Source organism: Dendronephthya gigantea, unplaced genomic scaffold, assembly GCF_004324835.1.
Source record: "Dendronephthya gigantea isolate DGI-Jeju-01 unplaced genomic scaffold, DenGig_1.0 000102F, whole genome shotgun sequence".
Classification (NCBI taxonomy): domain Eukaryota; kingdom Metazoa; phylum Cnidaria; class Anthozoa; order Malacalcyonacea; family Nephtheidae; genus Dendronephthya; species Dendronephthya gigantea.
This window is the reverse complement of record NW_021163112.1, coordinates 59319-76235: the sequence shown is the minus strand read 5'-3', so window position 1 is coordinate 76235 and position 16917 is coordinate 59319. Positions and strand designations below refer to the sequence as shown.

The window sequence follows — 16917 nt, the reverse complement described above, 5'->3', positions numbered from 1 at the left end:
AAAGCTGACCAGACTGGCGTCTCATGTTGAACGGTTTGAGAAGAAACAGTCATGAAGCAACACTCTAGGATTCAACAACTCGGCAAAACGTACAGCAAAATTCTCACCGCGTTATATCGCCTAAATGTACTTCAACTGCAAGTATTGAGTGAAATTCATTACTTTTTCAGAACAGTTTTTTGCCTAGTCACTGAGCTACATTCGGTTCGTGCTGTCACACAAGTTCAGGTACATTTAAAATCTCAAGTTTTTTTTCCTTTTTTCCTTTGAAATAACTGAGGTTGAATAAGGCCATGGAAGTTATATCCTAAAAGAATCCTTTGATGAAAAGAATGATTTTTGTGTAATTTTCTGTTCAGCAGCATAAATTTAACTTCAGTTGTTAAAACAAGAAATTTGTCACAACATTGTGACCATTTCATCACAACTTGTAAAGGTTTTCTGGTCAAAATTGGTGAATTCAAAATTTATCTAATTCGCGGAATCAAGATGTCGTCATTTGCACGAGCCGAATGCCACTCACGAGAGTTGAAACTGCAAGAATTCGACGTAGTTGGCTAAACGCAGGTTCACATGGGCAATTTTAGTTCCGGTTCTCTTCTTTTGACAGATGTGATCGAGTGGATTAGTTACGGATGTTCAAATAACGGCACTTCAAAAAACCCACACACAGAGCATTCATAACTATTCACTCGTCCGCATCTGTCAAAAGGAAAAAAATGCATTTAAAATCGCAGCAAGAATCGCCCGTGTGAACTGCCCTTCAGACTTCTTGCAGTCAAAATGAATATCACTTTAATGTTTAGTTTCTCGGAGCGTAATGCTTACCGTGGTATATGCTTTTGAAAAGCAATACGAAATAACATTTACATTTTAAGGTTTGGTTACATTTGTTCCTGCAAGTTACCGCTGCATTCCGAAACTCACTTAAGTTCCTGTTGTTTTTTGTCTTGGATACACTATAGGGAAAGTAACAAGAAGTACTTCCGCCTGATCCCACATCTGGGATCTGGAAACGATGATTGCTGTAAAATCGAACCATGTTTTCTTTTTTTCTCGGGGAGGGAAAGGATTTCATTTCGGGGACAAAATGCATTGAAATTTGCAGGAAAGCAAATTGTAACCACAGTCATTTGAATACAAAGTTAAAAATTAAGGCTGAAATTACAAAAAATTGGAACTAAAATAAATGACCCAGAAATTTGCGGCAAAGCTTTTCGGTTACAACCAAGTCCTCGTTTAACGTGATGTAAACACACGGCCAATTACAAAATACGGTTGTATGTGACTTAGACTAGCTTTAAATTGGCACAGAAGTGTCCACCTTAGGTACCTTCCATTTGTTTTAGTCCATGGGTAAAAATATCATTATTAATGTTAGTGTTCATGAATTTCTATTCCACCTACATTGGTAATGTTTTGTTACACTTTCACAAAGTCCTCTAACTATGTATTCTTAACAACTGTGGTGATGTAACTTTGCCTTAGTAATTACACATTTCATATTTACACTAATATTCACACACTTGTAGGAATAAGCGTAAAAATACCAAATATAGTCCTAAATTAAGCCATCTTGGTAGCAAGTTATGAAAACATGCGATGAAATTGCTCTTTTAAAAAGAGCCGGATAATACTATGTCTATATGATACGTTTATAATAAACATTTTATGAAGAGCTAAATATATACAAACTCTCTGACCTTGAAAATGAACTGGACTAACTAGGACGTACAAATAAGCCAGAAATTTAGGACCAAAATAATAACCGTTTTTAAAAAATACGCCAAAAGCAGTGAGATTTCTTATACAATATAAAACGACAACGGGAAGTTTACGGGAGGTTTAGTGAGATTTTTTTGCAATATTTTTCCTATTGAACAGAAGTAATCCAGTTATATTTTAAGGTCAGAGATAAAAGCTGTATAAAACATTGTTTATGTTACCATGACTACTGCTAACGCCATCTGTCATTATGATTCGCGTCCAGTCTTACGCGTTTCGGATCGCCTCCGTCCAGACCATCTTTCTCGCGCGGTCTGCGATTGTTGAACGAGGTAGGCGATAGCGAGGACCGGGACCCCGGTGACACGGGATCATTGTCCGAGGGGGGTTCAGACTTCACCACAACCTGCATATTTGATACCGGGATGCGACGGTTTGTCATTCCACCCCCACCTAATGAATTCCCCCTGGAAAATTTGCAGATTTACTTCAGACTTTGTTTGAAAACATTGTTCAAGATTTTACTTGTAATTTTCCAAGCGAGAACTGACTACTAATTACCCACTACACTTTAGTCTATTATAATATAATAAAGGTCACAGAATATAATTAGTTTACTGGCATAACTACTATATCAACACACTTCCCAATCTCTCCACCCATACCCTCCACTCCCCACCCATACCCCTCACTCCCCACCCATACCCTCCACTCCCGACCCATACCCTCCACTCCCCACCCATACCCCTCACTCCCCACCCACACCCTCCACGCCACAAAACAATAAAATTTACTCTTACCCTTGAAGCATGCCATGTTGCATGGCCATCTGCTGGGCAAAGAGGTGTTGATTGTGCTGCAGTGTCAAATAAGGTGTCGATACGACACGAGAATTGCTTTCTCCCGACTCCATGGAAAACTGGTCATAGGATGAAGTGTGAAACGAGGGCCCGGAGTGGGACATTGGTGTATTGATAGGCATTACAGGGGTACTCAATGGATTGGAACTAGAATACGAAGGAGTACTCAGGGATATAACGGGTGTTATGATCGTGTCACTGTTTGAACCGTGAACTCCCCCTGTTCTCGTGTTTTGACTCTAAAATCCAAATTATAACATTACAATGAGATTTTGGATCTGAATGAGAATTTGGATCAAATTAAATGAAGTAGGTGTGAAATGTGCCAAATTCCCCAAATTCTTGACCAGATATTCCTCAATGCGCAGACAGAAATCCTGGTCAGATTGCTCTTCTCAATTAACGAAAAGCTCTTTAGATGAATAAAAGTAAAAAAATTCATACCAAAGGATTTCTTGCATTCGGAATGACCACTTTTAGGTCGGGTCTCTTCGAGACCGATGATCCCCCGGAATTGCTTGAATTATTAAGCGAAGAATTCATTGAGGTCGTAATTCCAGGACTTGTAGCACCTGAAGATATAGAAACATAATTAATAAGGCTTTGTATAGTGCTGCTGTTATCCACAGATTTTCTCTAAGGGGGGCAGGGGGAGGGATGAGCATCTGTCGGCAAAAGCCATCATCATATACGATTATACATTTTAAAAAGTTTAATTTAAAACAAGAGCATTTTTATAGTGAATTTCGCCAGCTTTGGCGTAGCATTTGCGACATTATTTAGGAATTTTGCGACATTATTGGACAAGTTATAATAGTTTGAATTACACTAGAGCACTCAAATACAATGTCAGATGATGTTTTTTCCCGGCGACTTCATTTGTGGCGATTGTCTGCAAAATGTCAGCCGAAGGAGTGATTTCTCCACATTTTACCTGGATTTTTTACTAGTTGCTGTCTGGGGCAGGTTGTCTACAACTCCTAAACTATATTTTGAGTAGTAAAATCGTAGTTAAGAATAAACGACTGTAAAACACACGACTCTAATTGGCCAATTCTGTCACGAATGATAGTTGGTGAACTATCTGATTAGAACACACCTCGGCCTTTTTGAAGGATGGCTTTTGCTACTCAGGGGGTATTTTATTGCCTAAACCTTAGGGCGGGAAATAAGATGAATGCTTTCAGATTTAAGAAACATCGATGGTCATTCCAGATTACATTTGTCTCCCGCTTAAAACCACAGTTTTATCATACCAGGGGCCGGTTGTATAAAACTCCCTAACTACACTTTGCATAGTTAAATCCTAGTTAACTCAGAAATACACAACTCTGATTGGCCAATTTTAGCCTTAACTACAGTTAAAAGCTAGCTAGTCTTTTATACAACTGGCCCCAGACGTAAAAAGAATTTTTAAATATAAAATTGGGGAGAGTTTGTTCTGCTGGTCCTGGGCTACCTAGCAGCCACCCCTTTCAACGAGCTCAGTTTATCCATTCATCAATAACAAAAGATTACCAAAAAAATCTTATTAAAATAAAAATAATTTAATTTATTATTTTAAGATATTTAATTACACTTTTCCCTTAAAAAGAATAACCGTTACTTGAACTATATTTTATTTTATTAGCCCTTGCACTTCGTTAATTTTCAATTTAAATTCTTTAAGTTTTGTTTTGCCAAAAAGTTAATCATTTATAAAGATTTTAAACATTAATCTGTTACCATTCCAAACGTGGAAAATCTACTATTTACTAGCCCTTATATTTTAATAAAACCACAATTTAGCTATTCTAAATAAACAGAATTTTTAGCATTGCTAAGTTAAAAATTAATGATTTAAATGATCGATTTTTAAATAACCTATTCGCTGAATATTCGTATTTACATTATAATCTAGCTTCCACTTAATTAAAGAAAATATCCTCAGGGATCCATTAGACCAGGAAATCTCAGGCATGCAGGTAAATGCGGGTAAAGCGGACGCAGGGAATCAAGGGACGGCGGCTTCCCATGATCCCTAGGAGCATCTAGTATGCCTTAGATTTTACGGGTTTAGAAGACTCCGAAGTTGATAAACTACCATAATCCCAGCATCTGATAAGAGATGCACTGTACATTCATAATAACAATTAAAGTTCACGCGTGAGTTCACGCGTTTAAAGTCAAATGTCACGTCCGTCGTCAATGTCAAGGTCAGTCATTGTGCTAAGAGAAGAACACCACGTTTTCTCTAACCTGTAATACGTTGCATGCCTCCCCCTGATTGCGGACCAGCAGAGAGTCTTCCAGAGGGCGGCGGCGGGGGGGACAGCAGGCCAGAGTTGTTGGGTCCAGGTGTTCCTTGATTACTAGGGTGGCTCGGACCGGTGTTATATGAACTGGAGTGATCATTTTGAGTGACCGGTACGGCAACAGGAACTGCGTTGAACCCATCGGCCTAGAGAGATAGTTGGACCAATTAAAGGGATTGTCGAAGTTCGTTCGCTTCGCTTGTTTTCAATTCCCTCCTTTTGATGGATGCTAATGAGGGCCAAGGTTCGGCTCAGACATATATACTCAGTATTATAGGCAGTTCGTTCATTTACATCAACCAAAAGAAAATCGTATTCAAAGGGAAACAAAGAGCGATGATACGTAACTGGAGTTATAAAAGAGCAATTGTGGGCAAGCATTTCGTCCATTTTGCCCGTTTATTTCTTCCAAAACATACAAAAAGGCCAAAGTGATAATGTCGGCAGTGGACCGTAATTTCTGCATATACTTACAGGGGCAGGATTCAGCCTGTTCTTTCTCATCATCAAATCAAATTCTTCATTAATTTTCTTGTACTTCGCCTCTGTTCCAGGCGTCAGAATGAACTGCTGTTTTTTAGAAAAACAATGTTAAGTCAATTGATTTGACCCGTTGGTGGTTATACAACAGGGTAACACTGTAACAGATCTTCCAGTCTACGAGTGAGCTCTTGACACGTTCAACGTCAAGCGTTTTTTTCAGCAAAACACAACTAACCTTTTCCGAGTCGTCAGGAGAAGGCATGGATTTGTTTTCCTTCTTTGAAATAGTCTAAAAAACAGACAAGCATTTTTAAAAAAAATTAACATTACATTAACGCTTATTCCTACGAGTGTCAATTTTTACGCGTTTTTATTCTCCACTCGGTTCTAATTAATTCAGGTTACCCGAGTGTGTTTGAATTGTGACCTCGAGAATACCTCTCTGGGTACGAATTTTGACATTCTGACATGTAGGTATCAATTCTGATATTCAATACCCCAAATATTTGGATTTCACTCGAAATGAAGGCTGTTAATCGTCTTCAATCAGAATGATCCCAGACCTTACGCAGAATAGCCTTCTAAGTGTTAATGACGTTCTAAAGCTCACAACCCCCCCCCCTCAACACCACAAGACTAACCCCCCGTCCTTGGCACAATATCGATGTAGTTTGAGTAGTTTCATTCCCCCATCAACAGAAAAGACACGACGGTGTTTCTTACCTCCAAAATATCATTATTCGTTCGGCTCTCGTGCGGTTCGTTATATTCCGTGTACTTCAGCAAGATCTTATCCATGTCTGTGCTTGCATACTGAAACAGCTTGTTGCTGGAGTTGAATATTATCAAAGCTATTTCACAATCGCACAAGATGCTTAGCTCGTACGCCTTTTTCATCAAACCAAATTTCCGTTTGGTGAAGGTCACCTGGAAAGGAAATACAGGAATATGAGAATCTTCTTCAGTTTTCCTATATGGAAGTACGGTGGGTAAGCGCTTTTGGCGGGAAAACTTGCAATGAATCATTTCTCTGTTAAACTTAAAACTAGGGGAAATTCACGAGTATAGCTTGAAAGAGCATCCTAAACTTAGTAAAAGAGGAAAGTTTGGTCGCAAAATATTGCAAAGTGTAAAAAATATAGCTTAGCATCGCGGGCGAACAAGAAACAACACGAATCACAAATGTCTTTCCCGGAGTTAATTTGACATAGTTTTTTTGCCATTAAAACAACTAATAGTCGTTTTAAATCTACGGCAACTCTCCCGTTTAGTTTTTTAACTTCTCTTTCCCAGCGGGGATCGCATATTTCAAAAGGTGAGAAACGGCCTGCATGCAAGCACTGCGATCCACGAGTGTTTTTATTAAAGACAGGAAGCGATTAACTTTATTCTTAAGATAACTCGCCCCCCAAGTGTGCCCTTCATTCGAGTGTTTACGGCAAATGAAAATAGAAACGGCTTAAGTTTTAAAAATAGCACGGAGCAATTATCCGAAGCAGCTAAAGAACGTACACGCGCTTTCTCACGACGATTTTAGCTTTTCCTGGATGTTTTTAAAGTTTTTAATGTTTTTAATAACGAATGTTGCTGCTCGATGTCGTAACTATGGCGACGTTTCGCTATCGTCGTTACGAATATCATCAACGTACGTCCGAATCAGTGTTGTGTGTAAGGACACATTATATATTTAACAAGCCCTCAGGTTGAGATCAACTATCAAGTTTTCCCACGAGTTGCAGAATGATATCTGACACCGTTGGACATATTAGGTGTGTTTGTATGCTTAACGACTGAAAACTATCCATATTGTAGGCAAGATAAGATTTCTTCGTTGTAGTGAGATGGAAACAAGACTGCTCTGTTGTAGGTTTCGTGTGTGTGGTGTCTTTTTTTCGCTTTTTTTATGCATAATTGGATAGTCGAAAAGAGCCTTTGAGTAATCATTATAATTAACTGAGCCTCCCAGTCAAGCAGTGTCTCTTTACATTCATTCGTTGGCGAGACGTTCAGACGCGTTCTCATTTAGCATTCTGACGAATTTGTTCATCGATGGTTTGAAAGATTACATTGGGAAGCAATAGAGGCTAATCACTTATATTAACTGCCATAAATCATCGAGAATGGAGACTTTTATACTAATTTTTACTCTGTCTAATGGCAGACGACTTTTATTGAACTTGTCAATTGCAGAATATGGAATTCCAGTCAATGAGTAATATTGCAAATTGCATTTCGTAACTTCACAAGTGCAAAACATGCAAGCAATATATCTTCACAAAAAATCATACGATGTATAATTTCCCACGACCTGATACCGAGCTTCTGGAAACGTCCAAGTCATCAAGATTCAGGCAGCTTTAGAGCGTGTTAGACTGGCCACCTGTCACAAAGCACAAAAAAATTCGACCTTTGAACGCTCTTTAGCTCTCATTTCGTCTGGAAGATATATTAGGCTGAAAAATCCTGGTCGAACTCCCAATGTGCCATATGTTGACATCTGCTTGTGTTTTCCCGGTCGATCTAACGACAGGTAGCTATTCTCTTGATTGTTACAATGGAAGTCCTCAGGGATTGTGCTCGAACCGGTAAATGACGCTTAAATTTGCTGTGAATTAACACCTCGTTTCCTAGTCAAATGCTCTAACAAGTTAAACGAGGTCAACTCGTTCCCAGAAACTGGTATTTCGAGAAAAATTTTACTTCCATGAATATCAAAAGATTAAGAGTCTTAATTTCGAGTTGAAGTCTTAAGGTCTGTTCCAATTTTGTTGGACCCAATTCACTTCTGATGTATGGGATGAAGTCAGTTACTCAAAAAGCTGTACTGCGTTGGCTTACAGTTGATTTGCTGCCCATATACTTTGCAAGTCAACAGACTATAAAACATCCATCAGAAGTAAATTTCATCCGACAAAATTGGATCGTATGAACGGACCTTTGCACAACTTCAAATCCAAACTGCCAAGAGCATTGCATGGGCATCCTAAGGGCGTAGATTCGATTCCTGCCGGAGGATCGATAGTTGATCCATTTGTCTCAACTGTTCCAGGCTTGAATCTCCCCCCCCCCGCCCTACGAACACAAGCCCCTAAATTTAGACCCTATTTACGAATACAAACAATCCATATTATGTGGCCTGAGCAGAGAAATGGATTAGCGTGTGTGATTAACTGATGTCACTTTCAGTGATGTATATATTCGGTTTCGACAGACCAATGCCACTTCAGACAATGATCTTTAATTGTTTTTATAGCTTAACTTGTTAATATTTGTTTACGAATGATTTATTGTTTGTTTATTTTCGAGTTTAAAACCAAAAACAAACACTTGTTAACCACTTATACAAATATTATCAACATATATACATATGCGCCCACCATTGTTCTAAAGAGGTGCATAGTCTAGTAAATAAGTCTCCTTTCTAAAGGAACAAGTGTGTCCATGTCAGACCATGCTACCATATTTGTATGCCTCACAAACAGTTCCTTCAACTTCAAAGAGTTTGTATATACCAAAAACATTTTATCAATTTTTCTTTTTGTCTACATCAGGAAGATAGCTATAGACGTTTTTCTTTGTCAGAGAAAAAAACATTCAGAAAAGAGAAGTTGCTATTTTCATGCGCTAAAGATACGGCTGGTGGGATATTGCATTCTATTGTATCTATTGTAGCTACGAGGTTATTAATTGCTATGCACTCATGTGATATTTTCCCCATCTGTAATTTATTAGACAAGATCTGCAGACGCCCGAGATTAGATAACAATGTTATACGACGTAAGTCATTCACAGTACGATGACCAATTTAGGAAGATCTTGTCCCCCGGATTCTGTTTTTGTCTATTTCAAGGCTTGTAGGCTTGCGGCCACCAGAATTATGATCGAGAGGTTAAAAATTTCGGTACCATGAAAAAATCAAAGGCAAAACCCTTTAGTGGAACTGAATTACCAGACGTTTCTAGACATAGTATACACAAGAGGTTGCTTGCATGATCAACTAAGACAATACGAAGACTATACGAAGACTATACGAAGACTATACGAAGACGATACGAAAATTACACGAAGCGTTAAATGACTGTACCAGTGGTATAGTTATCACAATAATAGCATGTGCTTGTTTAGTTCCATAAAGACTTATTCCAATACCTCCAAGACTAAAATCCTCGTTGAGTCTCATTTCCAACCGGGCAAATGTGAACAGCCCCTGAGGCTGTAAGAAAAAAGAAGCTCAGATTTTCTCGAAACGCCCACATTGTTCTCAAAGCACATGAAAGATTTTAGTTCCCTGGAAATTTTAAATGCTTCTAATTGTGTTAAAGGAGCACAAATCACCGTAATCAGGTAAACGCATAAATTTCCATCAAATTAATTCTGCCACATTGGCACGTGTACGTGGTCATTCGACAGTTTGAACTGAAAAGTTTTTCAAAATTGCTTACGAGGAAAAAGCGGATTCCAATAGAAATTGCGATGTAGCGTTTCTTTTATAATTCGTTCCTTCGTCCAAGTTCGATTGACTTAAATACAGGAGGTTTTTTTACAGATGAAATATTCGTGTAACATTTTCAACCGAAGCCCCCCTTTGGGTCTTGCGATTTCCCGCGGTTTTCGGGTTATATCATAGCCCTGCTTTTGGCAGACTGGTTAACATTTTGATCAATCTTTGGAGGCTTTACATAAACACAAAAGAGTTATCTGCATACCAGATGTTTATGCTATAATTGTGGCTGCTATCTTGGAGTTGTCTTCTGACATAATTAAGAGATCCTTAACGAGTATCTCCTGACGCTTCGAGCAGATGTATATCTGAGATTAACTACAGATATAGAGAGCTACACCCTCAGCCACGCATGTCAATAACAAGGCTATGTTTTCTTACGGATTAACAGGATGAGAATTTTTCAAGTTCACACTCCCACTGACCTAAAAGACGCACTGGACAGAGCAGGCAGGCAGGCAGGCAGGCTGCAAGTGTATTTGAGTTTTACAACTGTACCAAATTTCGTGACTGTTGACATTTTAACGAGTTTTACGCCAGAAAGAATTCTCTCGCTTTGTACAACATTGAAAAAAATCGCTCTCAAGAGTCCTTTCTAATGAGTTTTAAAACGCTCTAAAGACCACATAATGAGATTTACGACTGTAATAATTGCACGAGCTTTGATAAACCATTCACCGCAAAACTAGAAAGAACCACTGACGAGGAGTGAATGAGCGATGAACAATGTTTACTCAGAAAATGGACCTTTGAGTTTCTTTCACATCCCACAAGCATCGTCCAGTTTTCATCAATTTGCCGATACCGGTCTTCAGCACTGATCGAAAAGTACGAACGTGCATTGACATATGTGCGTTGCCAATAAATTGAATGTGGTGTAAACTAACGGGGCTTTAGGCAATATTTTCGCCTTCCGCATACTTTGTTAAAAGGTATATAGAAGCTTTTCAACATCTCTCTCAATGTTTTGTCCCCAAAGCTGGGGCGTACACTGTACACCGTTTTTTACATGAAGTAATTTCATTCTGGAGGGTAAAAATATACATACAGGTTTAGAAAACGTTCACGTAGTACTAAATTATAGCGGTAACTATTAACTTCATGAACGTGATTCCCGAATCATTGTCCCATTGACATCACGTTAGGAACCGTCTGACAAAACAACTCATTCAGGTTATCTAAAATTGACAAGAATCAAGCAAGCTGGCGTATACAGTTACGATCAAGTGTCAAAGGTGACATTGGATTGTCTGATCATCAAATATGTTTATCACAGCAGTACATGTTAGCTCAATAGCATAGCTAGCCTACCTGCACGCTCAAAAACAGTTCGTTTAAAAATAACAATGTGCAAATTGATGGGCCGATCATTTCTTTGTCAAATACACGCTATCAGATACGCTAATCTTTATAAGCTTAAGAATATGGCGTCTATAACGTTATCTTAAGAACTTATTAAATGTTTTGACAATGAAATACAACTAATTCGTGCCACATGTAAACAATTTAAAAAACAAGAATTGTTTACGACGTGAGAGCGACCACAGACTGCCCGATGCCATACAGATTAATTTCGGAAAGATTGTACAATTTTGCCACGCGAATATCCACCGCAGAATTTTTTTTTTGAGCTAAGCGCACGTCAGACATTAATATTTACACGGAACAGCTTAAATATCGGCGTTGGTTCTCTGTGAAGAGTGTAGTCGAAGATATTTTTTAAGTGATCATTTTTCCCCTTGAGAAAAAGCTTTTGCAAATAGCTTGGTAGTGGAGAAATTCGTGTAGCATGTAACTACATGGTAGCATGTAACTACATTACAACAATCGCAAAATCCAAAACCCTGGAATTCGCTGAAATTAAAGCTATTAGGAGCCGCTATAATGAACATTCTGTAGTGATGCTTTTCGCTAAATGTCATATGATTGAAGGAATTTTTGTATGAGAGGTGGTAACCACACACTCGCAAAAACAAATGCAATAAACTTTGGCTTTGACGTTTACTGTTGGAACAGGATATAGTTACTTTGTTCGAAGACAATGCAATCTGTTAACTATTCGAAGAATGGGGGCCCTCACTGTGCATATAATCTGTCTCTCGATGTGATGCTATGCGGGGAGTTTTTGAGGTACTTTTGATTTATCATCGATTCCCAAGAGAAATTAACGTTTCATCGATCATAAACTGCCATACTGCTGTTTAGGATAAACAAATTTCAAAGGAGGTTTGTTACTTTGTAAAAACAACATTATCTTATTATCTGCAACGTCTATCCCGCAAACCAAAAGCTTTCACTCAGGTGACTGGGCATTAGGCGAAAAAAAATGTGAGCTGCACATTAGCAAATATATACAGGAAACGGGAAATTTCGAATTACAATGCAATAAAAAAACTTGAAATAATTCTTCCGGAATCCTAAACCTCTAGTGTTTGCTAATGCACATCTCGAAATCATGTTTCTTTCGAAAAAAGGGTGCTTACGAATAAACATATGTTCAGAATCTTAGGACAGGTGATTGTATCGAAGAAATAAGTTCATAAAACTGGGCTACGTATCAAAATATGCGACAAAAGAATAAAAAAAGCATATCTATTTAATTAAATAGCGAATTCTAGAACCTAAATGAACAACTTTGTGTTCACTTTGTACATAGCTATATTTTGAAATCAATTAAAAATATATTCGCCCAATGGGCCATATTTGCTACATGTATATGTATATGTAACAAAATATGTATCAATCTCGTAAACATTTGTTTATGATTTAACAAAAATTAAATTCTAGCTTTGTAATTTTTTTCGGCTAAAAAATTCCGAAAAAATCGTCTCACATAGAGCGGTGTAAGCAAATATGTTAAATTATAAGAAAAAGATAATTCTTTATCAGCAAAAGAACTATAACTTTGTCTGAGTTTTTGCCTACGAAATAATAATTCGCGTATACACAATCGCCCGAACAGGTTTAAAAAATTCTAAAATTCTATGCATAATGTAACCGTAAGTTTTAGTAAAAAAACCTTGTGTTTGTGCACATTAATATGGTTCCGACGGTGAGCAATTTGATATTTTTCCATTCCACCTAGACGGCTGTGATTTTTTATACTACCGATTCATTAGTTCATTTAATTCATTACGTGAATATGAGAAGACGATTGGCGCTCGCTAAAAATCAAATAGACTATATGAAATCTACTTCTAGTGTATATACAGGTGGTTTTGAGGCGTAAACATTGGCAAACTTAGGGCGGAGCAAAATAACCCGCATAAAAACATCACAAACACGCGCCGGTCTTTGCAAAAATTCCCAAGCTATTCCCATGTCTGACAAAAAGTTACACAATCGTTGGCTGGCGTGTTACAGCTTTCCTGTTATGCTTTATATTGTTTTCACATGGTAACAGATTAATAAAATATATTGCCTTGATATGCACGAACAATTACGAATAATAGCCTTAAGAAATATACTATAGTGAAAAATATACATACACGATTGCAGTTCATATAGTATTTACTTTTCACCCAATAACACCACCCGAAGTTAAAGTGAAACCTCTCGATGTGAAGAATCATGCATTTTCGTTGAGAAAACTCGATGAATATTACAATTCTGTATCTACTCGAGTCTACCCTTGTTTAAAAGAGTCATCCTAATATCCCAAATATACCGCAAATTTGCTTCGAAAAGCTTTTGAATTAAGAAAGAAGCGATTTCCCGTAAAAGGCGAACAGATTCGGTTACAATCTCCATTCGCAGGCGAATACAATATGACCGTGGCCAAAGACAAACACACACGTACGTCTCAAAGAACACAAAAATAGCCCTACATAATACTATTTACTTTTGGTCGCGATAAAAATACGACTAAGTGCCTCGGTGCGAGGCTATTTTCAACCGAAGATGGCAGAATATAGCATCAGACTTAAAATAAAACACTTTAAAATAAGCCCGTTTAAATGCACGCCAAAAGTAAGTTACGGCAAACGGAATTGCATTTCGCCAAAAGCGCGGCGAAATGGCCTCTAAATGAAAGGTTATTGTCCGGTCTATTTCGTGATTTCATGGAGAATTTATCACTATAGATCACGGCATAAATATAACTATCGTAGTCAACCATACCTGTCGATTTCTTTCGTCGCCAATTCGCGATATTTGTATCTTTTTTCGTCCCATTTTTTGTAGACAAATTCTAGAGGGGGATATTTACACGGCAGATTCTGTAAGAAACAAGACGGTGTTTACAATTAGACAGGATTCTATGTCGATCAAAGATGCGATATGTCAAAATCCACTTTGACGAGCTTCAACTCAGCTCGTGGGAGATTTTCAAACTGCGGGTGTTTAGAAAATATTGCCCCCAAAATCTTCGCAGGTCATTGCGAAAATTTCGATATATACAGCGATGAGATTTGAAAAGTAAACTGCAAATTAAGTTAGTAAACTAGTCAGTAGTCAGGTGATATGTGTTCATTTCATTAAAATTGCCCCGTTGAAAACATTGCGTGCCGAAATGATGTAATCGCAGGCCATTCTGAATTTCCAAATTTCATACGGTAAAGACTGACATGTTGTATATATTCCTTTGTAAGTTATCAACCGACCCAATTCAAAACCTTCAGGCATTTCTCTTAGAAATGCGTGCTCGTAAAAGCGTGAATGAGAAAGCCATTAGCTAGGAGAATATTATATAAACAGCAGTAGATGCCTCGACCAGATATTTAAGGATTATCGTGTTCTGAAAAAATCAGAATAAACTTCGAATATAGCAATCGCTCTTATGGGGTAAATCGTTTCCGACACAATATGCATTTTATCGTGTGGGGGATAAATTACTGTAAACCAACAATATAAATACCACAGCAACCATTAACAGCCTTGAACGATAGATGGCACGCGAAATTACTAGCACAAATTTTCGCTCGGAACTTAAAATCACCTTCTCTCATTCGCAAACGAAACTAAACGCTCCGGGAATGCAAAATGGAGGCATATAGCTAGAACTCTTTGATAAGAAATGAGCAACCTTTGACCCAGTTTAAAATACGTTTACAAGTTAAAAATATCGACATCTAAAAGTAGCAACGATCCTTTTAAATATACAGGAACACTCGCGATAGTTTTACACAAACAATGTGCTACCGCGGACATTACAGGCAGACGATATAAATATATATATCGAAATTTATTACACATTGAACTATAATGTAGCGGAATACACAGGCTATTTCGCTGATAAATCGCCTCATCATAAACAGACGTATAAACCCGGGGTTATACAACGGAACGGGTCTAAATTTAGAGTCTAAATAGTACGCGATTTCGCGGGGAAGGCCAGAATATCTCGATACGGATACAACAAGCCTGTCCAAGTACCCGTTTCGATTCTTCCTGCCGTCACCGAGCATTCAAAACCGATTTTATTACGTTCAAACAGTTGTACAAATTCGACAAACATTCGCAGTATACAGTACACAAACTACACAAGCTTTGCATTGCGATAAAACGCAAATCCAGTACGCGAAAGTCGTCGAATTTGCTCCAATAACATCTGCTAGTTTAGGAATAACAACGTAATAACAAGCCAGCGAATGCTAGCCAAAATATACATGCATTCGCTTTGCTAATAATACAGGGATTTAGGGCGAATGTTTAAACTCTATTTATGACGGAAATAAAAATTCAGAAATCTATTTTTACCCACCAGTTAGAGCGTTCTTTCCCCAACAGCTGCAAGTGACAATATGTGCTATTTGTAGTAACACATAGGCTGCAATATTAAAGCCAGTGAAGCTGTGAGAAGGCCGAGGAAAATATGCTTTCCCAACCCTCCCTTCTGATTCGCTCACTCCACTTTCCCTCTTGACGGTAAAAGGAATTTATCATTTGATCAACAATACAACACTTTAAACCCCCTCCATTTTTTCAATCTTTTAAACAATCCAACATCAAAAGCAATAAAAAGCACCTCAAATTACACCTTTATAAATCACCACCTCAAGACCGTTGTCAACCCGAAATAAAAACGGATTAGTTCTTGTCATTTAGAAAGAACGTTCATAACTTCTCTTCAAGCTTCCATCTTCGATTTCTTAATTTAAGGCTGACGTAATTCCGCGAGGGGAGGGGCTTCTGTCGGTGAGTGAAGGTGTGGTGTGACGTCATATCCGTTTTAAGAAGACGATAATTTCCGCTTTATCGGATATTATGGGGATTCTGTAGAACTTTAGAAGGGGATTAAAATGATAATTTGTGTTTTTTCCATAGCTACCTCGGTTACGATTGCCAAAGGGTAATGTGCAAAAGACACTTAAGAGCAATATAACATCTCCAACCCGATGTCTGTAGATATTTTGTAGTCCTTAAAATTGACATACTAATATTATGAAATTGACAACATATTCCAAGGGTTTGATTGTTTTAATAACTGAAATGTATTTCATAACTTCCGACACATATACAAAAGAATTCGGTTGTATTTGCATAGTGAAACGACTTCAACAGATGGCCCATTTCAACTTTTAGAGACCGACGATCATTTTGAAGCCCATATTATACCGTGTAAATAAACATAGTATTAACACTCTGGACACTATCCCGTCGGCCATATATGCTATTCAAATCGCACAAGAGTAGCCGGTTTTGAATCGATTTTAATATCGAAGGAAGAACGCTGACTTTTTTACGCCGGTTTTGTACAAATTGAATCCGGCATTCTCGATAACATCTCGCGAGAGAAGAACGCCGACTTTTATGCGTTGGGACTCAATGCTACTAATTGGAATTAACCATGAGAAAGATTAACAGAAGAAGGTGCCTGAAACGTTGCGAAAATAAACAAGATTTTAAGCCCTTTATTGTGATTTTGGTCACGTTTTGTAAGCGCCATGGCCCATGTAAAGCATCTACAATTCTTGTTAAAGGTGCACTGCGGAAAAGCCTGTTTCCTACGATGATAAACGCTTTATCACCGTTGATCACGCTATATTTTCGCCACGTCTTCGTTTCTTCGTCCGTGAAGAAGCCGGTACTCGGCCCGGTAGCCAATGGTTATTGG

General features: G+C 38.1%; 1 protein-coding gene across 1 annotated transcript; it reads right to left on the bottom strand.

The window, feature by feature from the left end:
• Nucleotides 1-948: 948 nt before the first annotated feature.
• LOC114534520 (myocyte-specific enhancer factor 2A-like) lies at nucleotides 949-15652 on the bottom strand. The gene is made up of 9 exons (XM_028555975.1): nucleotides 15565-15652; nucleotides 13983-14080; nucleotides 6086-6289; nucleotides 5598-5651; nucleotides 5354-5449; nucleotides 4824-5025; nucleotides 3030-3157; nucleotides 2526-2824; nucleotides 949-2192 (listed from the first exon to the last, which is right to left on the bottom strand). The coding sequence occupies exons 2-9, from the start codon at nucleotides 14034-14036 to the stop codon at nucleotides 1958-1960; spliced, it is 1272 nt and encodes a 423-aa protein (XP_028411776.1). The 5' UTR covers nucleotides 14037-14080; nucleotides 15565-15652; the 3' UTR covers nucleotides 949-1957.
• Nucleotides 15653-16917: the final 1265 nt, after the last annotated feature.